This window comes from Diuraphis noxia, unplaced genomic scaffold (genome assembly GCF_037042655.1).
Source record: "Diuraphis noxia isolate RWA-SAM2 unplaced genomic scaffold, SU_Dnox_SAM2 contig0002, whole genome shotgun sequence".
In the NCBI taxonomy this organism is placed as follows: Eukaryota; Metazoa; Arthropoda; class Insecta; order Hemiptera; family Aphididae; genus Diuraphis; species Diuraphis noxia.
This window is the reverse complement of record NW_028301712.1, coordinates 73,687,684-73,710,089: the sequence shown is the minus strand read 5'-3', so window position 1 is coordinate 73,710,089 and position 22,406 is coordinate 73,687,684. Positions and strand designations below refer to the sequence as shown.

The following is a 22,406-nucleotide window of genomic DNA, read 5'->3' as shown; positions in this document are numbered from 1 at the left end:
AAAATTGTATAAAATATTTAAAATGCCTATATAAACATTCAGTGAAAATTTCAAGTATCTGCGGTCATTTGTTTTAAAGTTACACCAAAATAAGAAAATCGCTAAATGTGAAATCCAGTGAAAATCCAATGTTGTAAAAATTTAAATTTCAAATGCTCATAAAAATATAATTTGAATTTCCGGTGGACTTTTTATTTGTGAAAAACTTATAAGGAATCTTGTATTAAATTAATTAAAAAGAAAATTTTGTATGAATTTCTAACTTAAAATAATTTGTGAATTTTTGTGACTTTTAGGTATTTTGTCAAAATTCAAACTTAAAATGCTTATAAAAAAAAATCGTGCCTATGTATTTTTAATATTTTTAAACTGCTATTGTAACAATATGTTAAGAGCCTTTTTAAGCTTTTCTACCAAATAAATACATTTTTATTGATAATATTTTTAAAAAAACTAATAATGATTGAAAATAGCTTGGTCTGCTATAAATCGAGAGTATACAGAATAATTTGAAACTCATATAACTTCCGTATCCTAGTTATTACATATAATATAATACAGTATAGGTATAGACGCGCAATACGTTCTTATTTTAGTTAAATTATAAGAGAAATAAAACAAAAATTTAAAAACAATATTTTTTTATTCTAAAATATAGGTAACTGCATCATATTTGAAAAAATTAACTCGAGCTATGCTCGGTCGTCCAATATCCTTTTATACTGAACAGTGTACAATAATGGACTACTTATAAAAATGTCAGTCAATAAAATATCATTCATAAATCACAAGTGTCCATGAAAAAATATAACTGTAATCAATAAACATAACTAATTAAATTTCAAAATATAAAAATAAACGTCAATTAGAAATGATTTAATTGTTATCGAGTGCATGATAAAACTCAAATTGAACTGCTTAGTGTTTGGTTAGTTTGTAGTTGTACAAATAAAATTAAATAATGCGTATCTCATTGTACAATAATATATGATATCATTGATTAGGAAATATTCTAATACTAGCTTTTATAATCAATGTTGATAGATTACTGATCGTTATAAAATCCATTTAGTCAATTAAAGAAATTGCCTAGTAAATTTTAAATTGTAACAATGAAATATATCATGTCGACAAGAACATTTTTGATTTTTTTTTAAATTTATTAATTTAATTTTGTCAATAAACCAAGTATTTTACAAATTTACAATATTTTATTTTTAAATGTTGAGACTCTTTTAATTGTATTAGTTTTTTTATATGTAAGACATTGTAACTTGTAAGTTACCTGTTATAGAATGATTGTCTATTAAGGAATCGATATTAACTATTTTCGAATAACTTATTGTAATAAATTATTTGGTTTTTGGGTCGTTGATCATTGTTAGGTAAAAGGTAAAATCGAGCTCGAGACACACGTCAGTTATAAATTTATTTTTGGCAGTTAAGTAGCTTGGTAAACAATTCATTATTTTCTCACTTGTCGATAATATTTTTTTTTTTAGATTTCTTAAAGTTGCTATTTTTCTCAAATTAGACATAAGTTAGTTAATAAATATCTAGTCAAACAGCTTATAAAAAATACAGATCATAATAAGTAAACTAATACCCAAAAAGCTGTTTAAGCCTGTTTAGTTTATGTAGGTTTACTAATATAATATTTCAGTGATAAAAAACAATCAAGCAATGATTCTAAAAATAAACTTTCATCACTTCCCTTTGGATAGAATTAATTGATTTAAACATCAACATAATATTATTGCTTTGTGCTTACTGTTTATAATTAACCAGCATAGAACACTAGAACGGCAAGTTTATTAAGATTTATGGTACAAGTCTATAATAAGACTGAATTTTCCGTCATAATTTAAATTACGAGAGTATGCACAGTCTGGTTGTGTTGTTAATTTTTTGTAGAAGCTTACATTCCAACCAATTGTTCTATACTATCAACATTCTACAAGTTGATAGCTATTAATTAAGTTAATGACATCATATTTTTATTGAATAACATCCAAACATCCTTCAATATTGTATATGAACACAATATGAGATTTTTTTTTTATTATAATGTGCTAAATACTAAGTAAACTAAGTGCACTATAATATAGTTTTCTAGACAACTAAATAATAAATGCATATTAGCATCCAAATTTTGTTCATACCAAGTTATATCATTATGTTAATTATGTTAAAAATAAAATAAAACATTTATAAGTATATAATATACATAATACCATTGATTATATATACTAGTATTTATAATCAATGATAATACTAAGTATCATACTTTTATGTAACATGTATAAATAATTTTCATCTAATGAATCAAAAATAAACTTTCACCAGTTAAAATAACATAAACATGAACCTTTACTATTTTTTAAATATAAGAAAAAGTTTTATAGGGGAATATTCATGGAATTCATAATATATTTTTGATATCTGCTAATCAAAACAGATTAATAATGAATGATTCAAAAATTAAATTTAACTTAAATTCATCAAATACCTAATATTATTGTAATAAACCATCTAAAATGAATAAAAAGAAAAATGTATTTTACATAAATATTACAGATTTTATTCAGTTTTATTGGTTACATTTTTTTTTAACTGTCTGTATGCTAACACAGCCGATTCTCTTTCTTTTTCTATTATCCTTCGGTCAGAAATAGATAATGCTTTACGCTTGCCTGTAAATGCTTTTCGTTGAATTGCGCTTTTACTAGGTTTTTTTAGAATGACATCACTTATTTTCTTTGTTTTTGCAGAATTTCCAGTATCTGCTAACATTGACTTCAAGAACAAATCATCTTTACGACCAGGCTAAAAACAAATATAGTTAATAATTAATAAATAAATCGTATAATAAAATAAGAATAACAGATATATTTTTGTCTTACTCTATTTTCAAAATGATTAATAACTGCTTTTCTTGGTTTTACAGTCAAATTTGGAGGACAATGAACAGTTTCTCCAAATTCGAAATTGTCTTTTACATATTCAGTCGCATGCTCTACTTTATTTTGTGTAACTTCTTCAAGTTTTTGCTTTTTTTTCTCTTTTTTTTTCTCCCTTTTTAGTTTAGTTTTTAGTTGTCTTTTTCGTTTAGCTTGTACTAATTTTTCTTTAGTAGTCTGAACAGCTACAGATTCAGTAGCAACAACTCCACTTTCCCGAATAACATGAACTTGTTCAGGTTTTTCTTCTAGCTCAAATGCACATTTTTGATTATTTTTTGTAAACCTATTTCCTATATCAATGTATGGTTGGTTTAAATTTTTTTGACTACGTTTTGCTAATTTTTTTAGTTGCATAAATTCACGTAAACTTCGAGGCACATCTTGACGTTTAGGATCTTTGGGAGGCTCGTTAGTTTTTCCTTTTAACCTATATTCAATTAAAATACAGTTAGTACACCAAAGCATAATAAATGTAAAGTTCCATAAATAATATGTAATCAAAAATTAAGCTCTAGCAGTAGAGAAATAACTTTCAACTAAGTAACTCACAAATTTTGTCACATTTATAAATGTCACTGTATCAGTTTAGGTATATTTGATTATTAATTTCACTACTATAAAATGTATTTTAAAGAAGTACCAAAGTATAAATAAACAAGTATAATATTATAAATATTTGAAAAAAGATTGTGTATGATATCATTGATTATTATTAGCAACGCGTAATATTTTAAGAAAGTGTTAACTGATATCTCAATGCCCTTTAATAAGTTATCTATAAGCTCGGCGAGTACCCAAGTACTAAGTAGTTGTTGATACGTTTTGCACTTGAAATTAATACAGGAATATTATGGCAACTAATTGTTAAATAATATTTATAATATATGTTTACATTGCATTAATAATTCATACATAACATCAGTAAATAAAATTATATAATTTTACAATATTACAAGTCACTAGGTAGGTACAAATGTTATTAGTAATAGATTCATTTAACATCTTTAAATATAAATTCACTGGAATGTATTCAGAATATTTTAATTAACATAATACATTTTTTCATAGATAATTTAAAGAAATCACTGCGTAGGCATATTATTATGTTTGTAGATTAAATTTAAAAAATGAATTAATTATGTCAAACTTACTCTTCATCACGTTTGGATATTTGTTCAAATACGTCTTTTACTTTTTTTTGTTTTTTACTTTTAAATTTTCGTGCCATTGTACAAGAATACAAAATATACGATAATCAAAACAAAAGCACGTTCATGCCGTTCTACTATCATGTCTCGTGTGCTCAAGACTGTTAATAATGTTATCAGTGATAACTTATCACTTATCAGTGAAAAACAATAACAAAAATTGTTCTGTGATAATAGTGGGCATATTACAGAGTACTAGAGTGCCTTGATATCAAGGCACTCTACAGAGTACTACATTGTTCTATGTATAGGTCATAGAGTAATATGGTAATATGGCAATATGGCATATTATTATTCACTATTCTTCTGTGTTATTACTTATTAATTATTATCAACTTTAGAATTAAATAAATACATATTAATTTTTAAATCTGTAAGACTAACATTTAGGCATATGAAACACGACTAATAGTTACCGTTATTAGTGTTATTACTCCTTCATTCTGCTTCAATCGCGCAAAATTATTAAAATAACGACACGAATTTTTTTGCCACTAATATGACGATTTAATACAAGAATATTTTACTTGCACCAGTTGCGCCAGAACAAACTTTGATTTTAGAAGTTTTTGTTTTTATTCAATATCAATTAGCACTAGACACCAGTTCACCACCCACATATTTTATACGTAACAAGGCACTCGCTTAAATATAAATTTAAAAATAAAAAATATAAATTTTATACGCATACAAAATGTTTTCTATATTAACTGGATTTTTTTTTTTTACAGTTTTTGAAGAAAAAGTTATGGAAAGCCTTATGTTGGATTTTTTGATTTATATCTAATAAATCATGATAATTTTATGCATTTTCAACTTCATAATTCCATGCAAATGTTCGCGATTTTGACATATTTCGCAAACATTTGAACTTGAGATGCTTATAAAAAAAATGGTGACTACAATAAGTACAACTTATAATAAACCTTATGTTAAACTTTAAAGATTTTTTGGACACTCACATTTTTTTTATAGGCATTTGAAAAAAAAGCGGGTAAGTGGACGTCACTCTGCTGTACATTAGGGGGTGGGGTGGACTTCTGACCAGGGTAGGTTAAATTTGAATGCAATGATAGGTATCATTGTATACGAAAAACTATTCTGAACGGAGATGATTCATTCTAGGATATATTATATTTAAATATTGCATGTCATATATTCTATTTTGAAACAAATATTTTATTTTTCAATTACGATGCATTTTGCATAAGGCATGGTTAATCTATTTTTTCCAAAAACATTGCATGTAGTTATCATAATTCATAATACCTTATGTCCTTATATTATCATAGATATACATAGACCTGGTTTGAGGATAAATCGTTATCATTACGTGATTTCATAAAAATTTAAAACTCAAACGCTCCAAACATTTTTCCTATAATGACGCTTAAAATTTTCTCTATACCTATTTGAAGCAAAACTTATGGAAAACATAGTGTTGAATTTTATAACCTTAGATATAAATACAAACAATTTTATGAATTTTGAACTACAAAATAATTTGCAAATATTCATGGTTTTGACGAATTTTTGTCAATATTTGAACTTCAAATGCTAATAAAAAAAATTGTGCCTATGTATTCTTATAATTTTTTAATCATTATAAGAATAACTTATGACTCATAACCTAACCTCATAAGTTATGAGGAACTTTGTATTAAATTTTCAAGTTTTTTCAGAAAAATTTAAAAGTTCATTTGTCTATAAATAACTCAAAAAAATCAATAATTTTTGAAAATTAAACTGTACATAGATAACACTAATATAAACATTTGGTGAAAATTACAAGTATTTACAATGATTAGTTTTTGAATCTATTTGGTCGAAAACTGGTTCTGCGTAAAAATTCCCGTTTTTCTGTCATTTTTTTTTTGTTTTCTCGATTTTTTTGAAAACTGTTTGAAAATGTTTACTTTTGACCTCTATAATCCACCAAGGATATTAACTTTTACATCAGAAACCGCCCCCAAAGTTTGAAATTCAAGCATTCGTTCGACTAGTTATGCTGTACACACACACAAAAAAAAAAACATCATTGTAAAATCAATACATTCATCACTCCGTTCAGAATCTAAAATATATGTATTTTATGGCAAATATTTAATGTTATATTTAAAATTCAAATAAATACATCTTATTTGTATTAAATTTATAAACATTAGTAATAAATAAATTAAAATACTTAATTAATATAATGGATATTTGTATGGCTATAGCATAGAACAGTGAACCTAAAGTTACAAAATTGGACATAATCTTACAGTTATAATTAATGTGATTTATAATAACAATACTTACGCATATCGCAATTTTCTAAATTATAATTAAAATTATTATCTTGTGTTCTTTCTTTAAAGCTATTACTTTATGATATAATTAAAATACTTAAAAATAGGTAACCAGTTTCGCTGTTCAGCAAACGATAAGGCACGACTATTTTTATTTCTATTCAAATCAAAACTTGAATTAGGTATGTAAAAGTATTGTCATGCTGTAATAGATATTTTATTATTGAAATGTGAAACAATAAAATTAATATTTTTGTTATAATATCATTCAAAAACATAACTTGGTCAATTTTTATATATATATATTTTTTTTTTGAACTGTTTTAAAAAATATGTTCAACAAAATGACTAACAAATTTTTTAATCTTAAATGCATAAAAAAATTTTTTTTGAATTAAAAAAAAAATGAATTTTAGGCCATTCAATCAGAATTTCCATACTTAGTAGGTTAAAAAAAACTGCGTTTAAATATATTGATTTCCCGTGGAGTTATTAAGGGACTTATGGGAAATACTGTATACCAATTTAGATTAAATAAATAATTAAAAAACTCCCAGTCAGTGCTACTGATTGGTGAGGGCCGAGGGGTGACTTCTTGTTTCAAAACTCAACAATATTTTTTTTTGTTCCATCTCCATATTATACATTTATTGTGCTTTGTACGCTTAATATAGATTGTATATATTTTATATAATGTGTGAATAAATTTGTATGAGCTATCGAAATTAAAATGTTCTCGGCATTAGTTATTAAAACACACATACTGTACGTCTGTACAAACCTTGTACCTGTATGAATGGATATGTATGTGTAAGAAAACAAAGCCAATTTATTTAGCCAATTATATTATTAATTCTATAATAGTAACAATAGTATTCTCTAAACAATAGTGTCACTAATAAATGTAGGTATTGATTTTATATCTAAATTATATCTAAATTATATGTAAACTTAATTTAACTTTTTTTTCAACCCAAGGTTTCTGGTGGAAAAATTAATGGCTGGTCAGTAACTTTCGAAAAACCTGCAGGGAAAAAAATTTAAAACAAATTGTTGTATAAACTACTTTCAGTTTCAAACATCTATCTATTCAAAGTTAGGAATTGTAATATTTTTCGGTGTCTTAAGTCTTTATTCTATAATCCTTGGTATATTATTTTTTTGATATATTTATTTATATTTAATTTGTCTTTTTTGCCGTGGCTTATTTTATTTGGGGTTTTTCCATAACTTTTTTCTGACCGTATACTTACTTAAATAAAAATAAATATATAACTATAAAAATATACAAATATATAATATCAATTTTAATAACGATTAATCACATCAACCGATTTTTGTTATCTTATTATATTATACAAAAAATATATTGACTGCAAAAATATTAAGATATTAAGATATTTGAATAAAAAGAAGGGAAAGTGGATATCGCTCTGCTGTACAGTAGGTTACAAGTGGGTTACTATATGATGTATGGAATTAAATTTGAATCCAATGATATTTCATTGTACACAAAAAACGATTCTCAGCGGAGACGGCTTATCTGTCTAGGATATATTATAGATTATTAAAAATTTTCAAATCTTAGATTTAAAAAGAAAAACTTTTATGAATTTTTATCTAAGATAATTTAAACATTGCCGCAATTTTCACGTATTTAGTAAAAATTTGAACTTATAATACTTATAAAAAAAATCGTGCATATGTATTTTTAATATTTTTCAACTGCTATTCAGTAGCGTGGTGAACGACGTTTACCTAATGCAATTGCTTAGCCCTAGAACAAACATTCAAAATTTGTATACAGAAAACTATACCTTTATTGGGGGGGGGGGGGGTCATAGTATAAATAATTTGCTTAGAGTTTGAAAGATGTTCGCCACGCCACTGCTAGTATTGTACCAATATGTTAAGAGCCTTTTGAAGCTTATAAAACCTAACAAATAAATTGTTATTGATATTATTTAAAAAAAAACTAATAATGATCAAAAATTGCATATGCCTATAAATAGTTCAACTTAGGTCGAATTTTTTTGAACATTTCATAGTAGATACAATATACTTATATAAACATTCGGTGAAATTTTCATATATATCTATGGTCATTTGTTTTAAAGTTACATCAAAAACCAAAATTTTGTCGAAAACTGATTGTGCGTAAAATTTCCCGTTTTTCCCTAATTTTTAGTTTGTTAATCCCGAATATTTAGAAAAATATTGAGAATTTTTTACTTTTGACTCCCCCCCCCAAGTACCAACTAGATTCACTTTCTGAAGTCGAAAGTCGAAGCACTTTTACTGCTCCAAAACGTGATGACAGACACAAAAAAAAACACACACATCATTGAAAAATCAATACATTCCTCGATCTGCTCAGAATCTAAAATAAAGATTTTAAGTTTTTTGTTGTAATTCAAAAAACATTATTTGTATTTTGTAGGGATTTGAAACTTTTTTTCCCGTAACGTATACTATTAATATTTATTTAGTATAGTATTTTAATTTTTAATACGTCTTACGGGCCCTAATAGTAGACAGTGTACACAATGAAATTTAAAAAAAGAAATCTCATCAGTCTCATTACTGTTATCATAGTAATTGATAACATTGATAAACAGCATATTGACGTCATGGATGATGAACAATAATTTTCCCTGCTATGATCAATCTGTGGATTGATAGCAAAGATAACAAAACCAGTCAAGCAGTCAACCAAGTCGTAGACTCGTACGAAACAAAACTGTTTGATCATCGATGAATACTAAGAGCCATGACGAAGACTAACTATAACTTATTATACCTATATTATAGTGCAATAATTTTCTTGTAAAAAATCATTAATAATTGTTATTTATTATTTAGAAAAATTAAAGTTGTGTACATTCTTATGTGTAAATATAATTACCGACGTTAAACTTATCAAATATTTTTTTAGAACAAATTATTTTTGAAACAATATAATATATTCTACCTATTGTAAAATGTGTGTTCCTTTTCAAAAACTGTATGTCACAACTTTGTAACCCTTTTGCAACAAATGCATATTACATGTTTCGCATGGACTTTTAGCCCATTAGAGTCACAGGAATCCTTAAAAAGGTAAAAACAAAACTAACCTTAACTGCAAATGTTCTACATTAATTTCAATCTATCTCTTTTTGCAAACCTTTATATTATTGCCTCTTGAAGTTTGTTGTTGTGTTACATGTATTAAAATGATAATATATTTAATGTATTTCAGGTTTTGACTCTTGCCTTGAAACAACACATGCATTCTACAAGGCCAATTAATTGTGGTTCTGTTGATCAATGGGAAACTGTTTTTCATGTTTGCGCTCTAAGAGTACCACTAGGCCGGTGGCAGATTCCAGTAACAACGAAAATTTAAACAATGTACCAGACAAACGAGTTGAAGGTGAATTTATTATATAAATCATTTCTAATAAGATAATAATAATCTATTAACTTCATCATTGCTTAACAGCAATAAGCTTTAATCAAACTATCATTTGAACCAATTAAAAATCCTTTCATAATTTATATTTTTAAAACATTAGATAGCTAATTATGTACCATGTACAGCATACAATGTATGTATAGTTAGAGATAAATAATAATAATAATATATATATTCTATATTATAATATGTCTTATATGATTTGTTAAGTTATATTAACATAAATATTATTACTGTTGGTATTAAAAAAAAAAATGTTTAAAGTTTAATAAGTTGTTTTAATTAAAATCAACCTATAACGGCCTTAAGTCTAAATTATATTTGCTAAATTGTTCATAGTAAAAAATCGCCATAACGTTCTAATAATTACTTTTTTAAACACTATCAAAATCTTTTCAGATTCCAATCTATTATTAATAGGGCTTAAAATGTCACTTGACCTCATTTACCAAAATACTTTTTTTAAAACCTATAATTTACTCGCATAAAATTCAAAAATACATCTTTACTACTTGCATTTTATAAGTTTATTAAAAATATGAAATGGTTAATAATGATAGTTAATTTAAATGTATACAGTAAGTGTACACAGGATTTTAGTTCGGTTAGGGTTTTACTCACTTTTACACCAGTAAACAATTTAATTAATTTGCTTAACAGTTTTTGTATAATTAGTTATAACAAATTACAATTAATAATAAATTAACAATTTAATTTATATCTATTAAAAATCTGTGTATTGAAATGGTGGTACATAAGATTTTTTTGTAAAATTAAAAATTTTTAGTATGGGTCAGAACCCTAGAACCCTAGGTATGCCACTGAATTTATAAAACATCTAATTGTAGAAATTAAGAGAAGGAGCTATTTAGACCACACAATGTATACATATACATATTCAAAATCTAGTATTATTGTGGTTTGGCCAAGTTTTTAAATTTGTTGGCCTGAAGATTTGATAAATGTTTGACATGATTTATGACCTATATATAAATATGGGTATGGAAATAAAAATGATGCCACTGTAAGCAGAAGTAGACCTGAAATAGATGTATGGACAAAATGATAGAACAGAGAATGGTGTAGCTAAGGTGAGGTGGGTATGATAGAAACATAGAATAATGGATAGAGGTGGTGTAAGACAATGGTATATATGAAATAGATGAATAGTACTTAAATTATAAATAATAATTTTAAATTTAACCTATAATATTTAATATTTAAACATCGAAATATGATATTAAAAATAATTGAAGTATACTAAACGTTTTGATGGTGTGCATAAGCTGAAAGTGTTTTAATCTCTATCCTGTTAAATTTTCTTTGAGTTATTTTGTTGTAAAAGAGTATTGCATTGTTAATTTATTCAAACTAATGTTTTTTTTCCAGTTCTAGATTCAAATGATTTGAATCCCCCAGTAATGGCTATGAGCAATGGAGCTCATAATGCTCCTGTTATAGGATCAGTGGGTAGTGATAACTTTGGTAGCTTGCGTTCCACGTTTACCTGTACTCGTTTGACATCTACATTAAACAAAACCAATATAAAGTTGAATAACTTTGCCACAAAAAGTTTCCAAACCAGGGTTCAAAAGTTATTTGACATGTACAAAGATGCTGTTGAAGACTTGATATTAATTGATGGAATTGAAAGACTGTGTAGTGATTTACAGATGTCACCTGAAGAATTCCGCATCCTTATATTAGCATGGAAATGTGATGCCCATCAAATGTGTCGATTTACACGTGCAGAATTTCTTAATGGTTGCCATGCTCTTCAAGCAGACTCTGTGTCGTTGATGAAAAATAAATTGTCCGACATAGCAAATGATCTCAATTATAATACTGAGGAATTTAAAAGCTTATACAGGTAAATAGAAGTTGCACTATTTAAATACTAATAGATTTTATGAAATATTTCATTTGCAGGTTTACATTTAAATTTGGGTTGGACAATGCTGTGGGACAACGTATTCTTCCAGTTGACACCGCCATCGTATTATGGAAATTGATTTTTAATATCCGGGAACCAGAAATATTACAACGTTGGCTGAACTTTTTGGAAAACCAAGATAATATAAGAGGTATTCCTAAAGATACATGGAACATGTTTTTAAATTTTGCTGAATCTGTATCCAATGGGGATCTTTCTAATTATGACGACACAGAGGCATGGCCAAGTGTTTTTGATGATTTTGTAGAATATGAAAATGATCAAGCCAATCAAAACATTAGCGAAAAAGGAATTGGAAAAAGGCACGGCAGTGTACTTTAAAAACAAAAAAATCTATCACAACTTTTGTGTGTTATTAAACTTAAAAATAATATTGACAAACACATTGTTTTGTAATAACTTAAACATCATCAATTCATTACAAGCCGTCCAATATTAATGTAAACCTTTGTGGGTTTTTAATGGCAATATTACTTCATAAACAAATTTGAACTTTATGTATATTAAGTTGGACTAGTTCAATTTCTTATTTATTTTTAATTTACTTACAGATCAAAATAAATAATCCATATTTCTATTACAGTGTCTTCTGTTTATATTAATTTACTTTAATGTTTGTATGTTTACGTTGATATAAATATTTTTCTTCAAGTGATTTCTATTGTGTTCAAAAATTATAAACTCTTGTCTCATTACTTCTAATTGCAACAAAATTGGTTCCTTAAAGTAATCCAATCTCTATTAATTTTTCACTTAAGTATTTGGGATCGAGAAAGTTTAGCATCCATTTTTTTTTTATCAATTTTGCGTGCTGATAATAATCGTTTTGTAAAACACTGACTGATGTTGTTAGTCAACAAATACCTGTGATACTATTCACGCTTGATTAATGACAAGCGTTTTAATCTTATTAATGTGTGCAATTTTTTTTCTTCGCTGTAGTTAAGAATACTTAAATATTTTACTAAAACAATAAAACTAAAATGTGGTATAAAATATAATAATATGTATAATATGTATAATAGTATTAATGCTACTTCAAAAACAAAACATTTTGTATCCTTGAATAATGTATGATGATTAATTTAATTATAATAGTGTATAGATAATTTATTTAAAGATTGTTTGGGGACCTGTTAAGTTTACAAAAAAATAATATTTCTATGATTTAAATAGTTTATTTATTTTTAAATTTAGTAAATTATTGTAACACTATCTTTCTTTTTATGTCTTTTTTATGGTTATGACTATAATAATATGATATCAGTCACAAAATCAAATCTTTATTAATGATTATTTAAAATAATCATATACTCATTATACATAAGTACCTAACCCTATGACTAATTCAATAGATTTATATTGTAAATATTAATAATTATGAATACTACTGTGATTAATATTATTGTATAATTTGTCAAAAACAACATAATGTTTTGATACAATATATATTTTAATTTTAAATGTTTGGGTGTAAATGTGTGTATTCCAGTAAGTCATTTAGGAGTGTTTAGAACATGTGAAAACAAAATTTTTCTTAACATATTCACACTTACCATTGTATCTCTAGTTTTTGTTCTAGTTACTGAAAATTGTTTTTCATTAACATATTACAAATTTGAATTTTTTTAAATGTCATGAAATCTAAACTAACAATAAGAATTTATTTAATAAATGAGGATTAATTCTTTTGCGATAAGTTTTAGTTCAATTTCCAATTAGATGAAGCAGTTTATTTAACTTTTTTATTGTTGTTTATTTTTCATATATTTGACCTAGCTTTAGTTGATCAAATCAGATGATCCGCACTACACCAATCAAGCAATCAAGATTTCTTTGGGACACTCCGAATATTTTATCTACTATACACATAAAACTGATAGTGCCCCGCCATATACGGGCCATGTGGATGTAGTAATTCAGAGGTTTTACTGGCCACCGAGGAGTGGTCCTTGGGGAGATGAAACCCCTCTAAAGTCAGCAATTTCTTCCAATTGACATTTTATTGCAATTTTAAGTTATGTAATAGCTAAAATATAGGTACATTTTTTCTTTAACTGATGATTTTTTACGATTTAATGATCATCATAAATCGCTATGATGAGTGATAAAATCCTACAGATATTACAGTATGCCTTGTCTCTTATGCATTATAATGTATAATATATTTTAATACACTGCAGAAAACTGAAATAAACACCTTCTCATTGTTATCAAACGGGTATAATAATATATAAACCATAAATTAAAATATAGCTATTTAAACATTAATAATCATTACTAGGGCTTGAAAGTTTACGCCCGAATAAACCCATAAAAATACCGTAAAAAATGCATTTATGACATAAAAATACAAGAATTCCGTAAAACTTATATATTCTTACAATGACCTAAATAGATAGTTTAGCAGTGCTCATAAAGTACCTATTTAAATCAATAGTCAATAAGATGATTTATAAACTTTAAAATTAAACATTACACTAAATAAATATACTACGTGATTTTGAATTAAATTTAAATCTCAAAATAGGTTTTAATCTATAAAATAATTGAACGTTTATTTTCAAATATTTTTCTTTATAGGTAGGTGGTCGAATCGTGGAAAATATAATAACGAAAAATAATTAACTCGTTATTTTTCTCTCAATTGTTAAAATAAAAAAAATACTCTAATGGTCACAAAAATAACCTAATAAAATAAAAAAACGCAAAAAATAAAAATTAGTTGCATAGATTCGTATGCTACTGAAACACATTTTAAGTTAAGAAATTATCGTCTATCGTGAACCAAAAAAAAAACATTTCGATCAACTCGGGTGTTATCATTATTATTTATTAAAACTTAGAAGAGCTATCATCATTACTCATCAAAAATTCGACTATATTCCACAATTTTTACGATAAAGATTATTGAATGTTCAATAATTGATAGGTATGCATACTCTTGTTACCAAATACCAGTGAAAATAATCCCTTGCCCAAACAAAGAATAATGCAAATTTAATCTTTTTTATTAACATCACAAAATCTGAAAAAGATTAACCGAAGTAAATTTGTGTGTTTAGATTCAAAATATATAAATATATAGTAATATTTTGGTTATTTAAAAATAAATTTTCCATCTATTTGTAATGTGTTGTTAAATATGACTTAAAATATGGAAATATTCAATTACTATAAAATACATAGTTTACATGATAAATATAACGACATCTCATCCAGAAAAAAATATGCAGGAATTCGTGCTTTGATATTTTTTAAATACAGTGTTCACTGCTTTCCGCCATTATAATCTGCACAGTTATGTTTTCAATTTGTTATCGAAAACTGTAATGTAACGTAATTATAGGGACTCAAGATTTATTTATTTTTAAATCATACTTATACTTGAACTTTACAGAGATGTAAATTAAGTTGTGAGGTGAGATCGTAGTCCCTCAAAAGTTAGAATCAAATTTTTTTTTCAGTTTTTAAATGAGCACTACTACACTATAAATAGGTATCTGAATAATATTGAAATTTTGGTTATTAGATATTTAATTTTTTATCACCAATGTTAATTATTGTTATAACATAGATAGAAATTACAACCATTTCACTTCTCAGTAATGTACTGATGCACGTAGAAAACTTAAAAGCCATTGTCTTTTGGCCCTTGAGACGCCTTTATAAATAAATAAACAATATTACCATTATAATTCAGGTGGTTCTGCTGAGTAAGCAGCCTCCCCATAAAAATGATCATCTGCTGTCACTAATCATTATTAATTAGGTATCTAATTTGATTATTATACTTATCATATTGTTTAGATTGTTCATAATTTTAATAAAATTAAAATAAGCACAAAGGTATTACAAAATTAAATAAGTGATCATTTTTATGAAATGTCTTAGTAAATATTTGATAACTAAACATACATTTTCAGGCATTGTGTCTAAAACTTTGTATTTTGCCTCATTTTAAATTAAAAACTCAATAGGTATTCAATGCTTGGCATTTGAAACAAATAAAATTTAAAAAAAATAAATAAATGAGGATTTGTGATTTAGATTTTATCATTTATCTGTCGTCATTTAAAATGTTAAACGATAAGAAAAAATGTATTTTTGAAACCATTTAAAGAGGATGTCAGCCCTCAAAGTTTTCTCTCTCAGATACACGCGCAACATGGATAAGACACTTTCACCTAAAATCGTTATTTATGATTTTTGGGTAACTAGAGTATAAAGTATAAATAAAAATAATAAAATCACCCATCACAAAAATTATAGAGGATAACCGGTTTTATATTTTATTATTATTTGATTGTAATCGACTTTAAAAAAAAAAATTTAATTTAATTTAAATGATGTTTTAAGTTGTTTTTAGACAATATTTAGACAAATCAATATGTCATTCTCTTAAGATGACGCCACACTCTCATATGTTTTCCACGTAGTACAAGAGCGTAGCATAGCAAATTTTACACTCAGCAGATCACGTTTATCTCCGTTAGTTTAAAATTTAGAGTGGATTGACCTAATATAAAAATTAAAGGCAAGATTATTATATAGGGCATCTCATGGGCTTTTAATTATATTTTTATTTTAAAGCTAGTTATTAATGTTTTAAAATTGTGAATTGTGTGTATGTCTAGAAAAATATTCATAACTTCCTTTAAAATTAATAAAATAAAATATTATATTCTCTATCAATTTTTCAATTTTGTAATGGATAATTTTACTCTAAAATTATTTAGGTAAAAACTAAAAAAGAATGATTTTACTTACTACGTATAAATTCGTTTTGTTTCTGTTGTGCGTGAACTTTCAGAGAGAGAAAAGAAATAGTGCGCTGATATCCTCTTAAAATATAAGGTACATGAAGCTCGATATAGGATGTTTCGCTCAAATATGGAACAATTCAACAATTCTGTAAAATACGAAACTGATTGGATCTTTAAGAACTTAGCAGTCTATAACTGAGTTACAGTAAGTACTTATGGGCTATGATGTATGTATGTAAATTGTAAGGGCATACGAATGCATATGCAATAATATGCATTAGTTTTTAATCAATGGTAGGTATATCATGTGATTTAACTTTCGTTTTAGAGGACGCTACACACCCATTGTCTCCGTTGGTCGTTGTCAGTTTAACTGTTTTATCCAGACATCCAGTACTTAAACGGCGTCCTCCATCCACTATAAAATACCAGCCAGCCACCATTGCAATCGTCAGCTGGACCGTATTAACCAATTAAATATTTAATAATTTTAACTTTGTGCTATTTATAGCCATGCGAAAATTTTCAAATGTTGATAAAAAAATGTATACATTTTTCTGGATAAAAACATTTTCACTTCGTAAAAAAATTTGAAAATTGAATACAAAATTTCTCATAAAGGATTGAGGTACTTGTCTCCTCAAAATTTCATGTCTGATTTTAAACCTATAACATCATGTTTATATTAAAATATTAACCATCTGCACTTCTGCAGTGTTTCAATTGTTTCATGCACAAATAAGGAATTTATTGCTACTAAAATTTGGGTAACCAATAAGGCTTACGCCAATAGGTACCTATACAAATACAAAATACCGAGTACTGACTCGTCAGCCACCACCCAGCGCAAGCGTCGATGACCAGCATTTATTGAAATTATTATCCTTATTACCTTGTTTATTCAAAGTTATAAACAGAAGTACCACTGAACTTGGCTAAATTAAATTAATATTTTCTTTATTGTTGACAACAGTGGCGCCGAACTATATTTTAAAAGGGGGGGGGGGGAAGTAAAAAGTTATACGGACCACCACCCCTGTTTACTGTCAAATTGACAACTTGCATTTATAGCCACATTATACATATTATATAAATTATAAATTATAATATATAGGTACCTACATGGATTTATTTTGGTAATCATTATTATTTTATTTTAGTTTAAAACTTAAAATTTACATAATTCGGGGGTTTGAGTCTTAAAAAGCCGACAACCTAATAGGACATAATTGATAATATCATATTATAATATCAGTGGCGTAATTAGGAATTTGGGTTAGGGGGATTATATGATTTTAGCAAAATCTGTAAGCCTTTTACAGTAACCTCTACCCCTCGAAATATAAAATGTTGACAGTAAAATAAATTGTTTTTTTAGGGGGGAGGTTCTATCCCCCTAAATACGCTCCTCCCCATGATCCCTTCTTTCCCACCTGATTAGACAATCTCTGTGACCATTATAATAATATGTTGAATAACTACTGTACAACAGGGTCCACTTGTTCGCCTTTTTATTATTATACATTTATAATTGTGATATAAATGGTGGTAAGTAAGTAAGTTTATTTCAAGTACTATATAATATTATAATATTATGAATTGATCCAATTTCTAAAAGGAATCGCGGCCACTGCGAGATGGCTATAGCCTATAAGTAAATGTTCTATAGATATTAGATCCTATCGTGAATAATTCGTGATTAGAAATGAGAAGAAAGTAGATTGCGGAAAAATGTGGAATTTATATGTTCTGAAGTTTAATTTTTATTGAACACCCCAGCGATCGGCATGATCTCAGATCTGCAGCATGTTGAACATGAAATATATGAAAATGTTTTTCACCGTTAGATGTCGTCACACAAATCGTGTTTTCATAATAATAATAATAATAATAACAATAATGATAATCGCGGCATAGTAAGTTGTAGGACGACGAGTTTTCCACTCATCCACTCGTCTCGTCTCGTAATAATTCCACCCGTCCGTCGACGAACTCCGCGCCCCACCACTACCCGGCGACACAGCGCATGCGTGGCGCTACAACCGCCGGCTGTGTGCCGCCGCCGTAGCCTTGCCGACTGCTTTACCGAGTTTACCGTACGTCGCGATAATACTCGACCGACGGTAACATTATTATTTATTAGTTTGTTACGTTGAACGTCCCCTTCTTATCCGGTGTCGCGCGATTCAATAATTTCTTCAATAATTATCATTTATCAATATTATCATTATTATTGCAAGAGTCAACTGAGTCAAGTTGCTAGTCGTTGTTCGTCGTTGGACGTTATTGATGTTATTCGTAATTGACTGGTACGACCGTACGAAATTTACTGACCAATTTGTTTTTGCATCGAGTTCGTTTGCGTCGAGATAACCGTTAAATTTACGTCGTTGTTCGTGTCGACAGCAAATCTGATCAAGACCCTGGCACAGGAGGGTGCCCCAACACCATCTCGAGACGGTGTCACCATGTCGCGTCGGATTTTACAGCACTTCCAGAGCACTGGTTTTCATATTTCTTCAACTGAATGGAAATAGGTACCTATCGTTGGCGTATCAAATCAACGGATAGTCAGGCTGGTCTTGTCTGACGAGAACGTTGATGTTAGAGGTGTCCCTACGAAACTATTGGATTCAGGACATCATATCTTACCCGCCAGCAGACTATTGCCGCCACAGGCATTATTTCATATGCAGACTACATAATGAGAAAGCTGAGTGGTAAGTGTCTTTTGTGACATCTATTATTTTATGTTCTTCCCCACCCCGTATTTACTCTTCAGGAAATCCATCCAGTCACTGGTTTTCCATCTTGTTGACATCCCATTGTAGTGGTCATATGACATTCGTCCTGTCTAATTACGTAGGAAACAATAAATCAGATTCTACAATGAATAACAACTTATCAAGTTACTTATTGTACTAATAAATACCTAAATCTAATGTGAGTTAATTTTAAGTAGATAGGTAAGTCTAGGTACAGCAGTTGCATTCATTATTTGATGTTATCATTTTTGTATATCAACCTACCAGTGTCCAGTTACTGTCTCAAATCATGTTAAAACAATTACAAAATGATAGGTAGGTAGTTAGCGATTTATTGCTATTCAAATAGGTGTAGCTTGTAGTACCTATTTGTTTTAATTTATAAGTAGAAAATAGATTAAATTAAACTAGTTTTTTATTTTCAATGTACTTAGGTATATAAAGTTTTAATAAAGTAATAATTACATTAAAGTATTTATTCTTTAAAAATGTATTTAATTAAGTTTATATACCTATATAGTTACTTGTTGAGTTTGGTACTTAAATATTAATAATATTTAAAGTAATACAAATATATTTTTGTTGTTACATTAAAATTTATCATTTATGCTCTAATAGTCAATGCTAAAAAAATGTAATTAATGAACATTCAGTTCAGTCAGACAGATGTTAGACAGATGGTATATTTATGAAACAGTTTTTTTTTATTCTCAATTCTCATGGGTGTGAGTATTTAGTTTATGTTAAAACAAAAAACAAAGGTCATTTCTGTATTAATTTGTTTATAAATAATTAATTTGGTACTATGTTATATTACTATATATCTTTTTTTTTATTGGTTACCAAAAGTTAATACTCAAGTATAAATAAATAATAAAATAATTTTATCTAAGTTTTTAGTTAGTGTATTTGATATGTCTACAGTATAGATTACTATGGCCTAAACTGAAATTTGTGTTATGATGTTTATTCATTTGGCACACAAAACGACAAACCATACAAATAATTCAAATACTACTTAGCATAGTAGGTAGGTAGGTACTTAACATGTGTTGAAATTGCATTGGTTAATTTGCTTTCATATATTTTCATAATATCTATAGCTATTAAATATTTTCATAATAAATTTTAAAATATTTGATCATGACATTTTTCATCAATTACTCAATTAATTACCATTAGGTACTAATATAAAATGTTATGAAAATATTAATACCAATGAGTCAATTTTCTCAAACCTGTACTGAAAAAATGCATAAGAAACATAATTAATTAGTTAAGTATTATAAAAATGTTGATGACCCTAAGACATAATATCAAAAATAATTTACCATATAGCATAAAAAAGCATATTTCATAAAAAAAATCTTATTCTCTAAAGAAAAGTTTCTGATAGAAAATATTCCTGTTTTATGTTTTCTCCTTTTTTAATAATTTAAACAGTGTACCTATACAATATTCTTGCCAAAATTTTTATAAAAATAATAATTTAGGTACCTTCAACATTTTTCTCAGGCAAAATCAGGATCACATCAAAAGTTATGTTACCCCCCAGCGGTAAAACCACTACGGCCGAGAATACGACACTGACTGATTACTATGTTAAATTTTTTTGAAATATTTTATTTTAGTTAGTATGCTGTTTTTCTATTGTGTTCCGTTAGGTTGGTTTATGTTAGGTAAAGTTGAATTGCCATAATAAAAACTCGTAAAATTGCTTGTGTCTAACTCCAAATCGAGCTCCAAATTCATCATGATTCATCATACTTTTTCTTCTCGGCTTCTGACTATCCTAGTTAGTTTAAGTTAGTATGGGTATTTGGTAAAATTAGATAATTTCATAATAATATGATGATAGTGGTACCTTGTTGATATAAATGTAGTGAAAAATATTTTAGGTTATTTTATCACCTTATTTTGTTTATATTATGAATTATATATACCTATTGTCGTAAACTGACAAAATATGAAGTAATTCACTCATTTGACATGGTAATTGTTTTGTTGTACCCATATTAAAAAATGTAAATACTAGTTTTGGTATCAATAAAGTCATTAGCGCTACTCGGTATTTTATGCATGTACTAATATTTAACAATAAATAAACTATATAGCAGTTTATAGGTACCTCGTAATATACCATAGAAGTTTTATAGTCCGATTGTCCAAGTCCAGTCACACAGGTTAATATTTTGATAATATATTAATATATATACTTACTCATCGATAATTTTCGTATTTTTTCCTAGAAGTAACACGAAATAAACGATACCTGTATAACTAATAATATAATGTAGTGTCTACCAGTTCATTAATAAAATCGAAAAGTCGCACTGCCGTATAGTAAGTCTAGAGTGTACACTGTTGTAGGTACCCCATCAATGAGAGTCCCTGTAATGACAAATGGATGACTTGTTCAAATTGAATTAAATAATAAATCGTTGAATTTGAAAAACGGTTCTGAGCTGTGACGGCGTCTGTCACTATTTCTAAGGTTATTTTATAATTAATTTTGTCGAAAATATCGTGTATAATATTATTTGTAATTGGTCAAAAAGTTGTATGAAAGACTGAAAATACAAAGTATTTTACTAAATTTTAATTCATAGGTATACCTACCTACATACTACATATAAATAATTAATAAAATAATATATAGATATTATTATATTTGATCATTCCTCATACTTTTTATTCAAAATAAAAGTTCAAAAATATAGGTATAAGAAATATAGGTGAACTGTTATTGATCTTTGAGATAAGTATATTATCTTTTTTTGAACTTTGGTTTTTACGATTTTTTTAATGTTTAAGCGAGTTAGGCTGTTTTTCAATTGTGATGCTTATTTTATTTATTTTTAATAATAACTGATAATAATTTACTTAGGTAAAAGTTAAAAATTAAAAATTGTTAAAAACCCTACCTTTATATGTATATATATTTGTTCTTACCTTTAAGCTTGATAATCTGCCAATTCGCCCTAATAATAAAGCGTTAACTA

The 22,406-nt window shown here is 27.0% G+C and overlaps 3 protein-coding genes across 3 annotated transcripts in view; 2 read left to right on the top strand and 1 right to left on the bottom strand.

The window, feature by feature from the left end:
- Window positions 1-2,558: 2,558 nt before the first annotated feature.
- Window positions 2,559-4,263, bottom strand: LOC107162928 (uncharacterized). Its single transcript, XM_015510096.2, has 3 exons — window positions 4,115-4,263; window positions 2,904-3,390; window positions 2,559-2,826 (listed from the first exon to the last, which is right to left on the bottom strand). Exons 1-3 carry the CDS (start codon window positions 4,189-4,191, stop codon window positions 2,581-2,583), a joined length of 810 nt encoding a protein of 269 aa, XP_015365582.1. The 5' UTR covers window positions 4,192-4,263; the 3' UTR covers window positions 2,559-2,580.
- A 4,892-nt stretch (window positions 4,264-9,155) lies between these two features.
- Window positions 9,156-13,572, top strand: SCCRO3 (defective in cullin neddylation 1 domain containing SCCRO3). Its single transcript, XM_015510087.2, has 4 exons — window positions 9,156-9,561; window positions 9,704-9,877; window positions 11,309-11,789; window positions 11,849-13,572. The coding sequence occupies exons 2-4, from the start codon at window positions 9,772-9,774 to the stop codon at window positions 12,192-12,194; spliced, it is 933 nt and encodes a 310-aa protein (XP_015365573.1). The 5' UTR covers window positions 9,156-9,561; window positions 9,704-9,771; the 3' UTR covers window positions 12,195-13,572.
- Window positions 13,573-18,725: 5,153 nt separating this feature from the next.
- The window catches only part of ckn (CRK like proto-oncogene, adaptor protein), a 29,089-nt gene continuing 25,408 nt past the window's right edge, over window positions 18,726-22,406 (top strand). Inside the window, exon 1 of the mRNA XM_015510134.2 lies at window positions 18,726-19,359. Coding sequence (XP_015365620.1) covers window positions 19,344-19,359 — 16 coding nt within the window. The 5' untranslated portion in view covers window positions 18,726-19,343. The remainder of the gene's footprint in view (window positions 19,360-22,406) is intronic.

Excerpts from the sequence above, each read along its gene's own strand:
- LOC107162928 (XM_015510096.2), bottom strand. The coding sequence starts at position 4,191 with ATGGCACGAAAATTTAAAAGTAAAAAACAAAAAAAAGTAAAAGACGTA. Across the intron at positions 3,391-4,114 it reads ATATCCAAACGTGATGAAGA|GTTAAAAGGAAAAACTAACG; the intron begins GTAAGTTTGACA and ends AATTGAATATAG. Across the intron at positions 2,827-2,903 it reads TTAATCATTTTGAAAATAGA|CCTGGTCGTAAAGATGATTT; the intron begins GTAAGACAAAAA and ends ATTTGTTTTTAG.
- SCCRO3 (XM_015510087.2), top strand. The coding sequence starts at position 9,772 with ATGGGAAACTGTTTTTCATGTTTGCGCTCTAAGAGTACCACTAGGCCG. Across the intron at positions 9,878-11,308 it reads ACCAGACAAACGAGTTGAAG|TTCTAGATTCAAATGATTTG; the intron begins GTGAATTTATTA and ends TTTTTTTTCCAG. Across the intron at positions 11,790-11,848 it reads GAATTTAAAAGCTTATACAG|GTTTACATTTAAATTTGGGT; the intron begins GTAAATAGAAGT and ends TTTCATTTGCAG.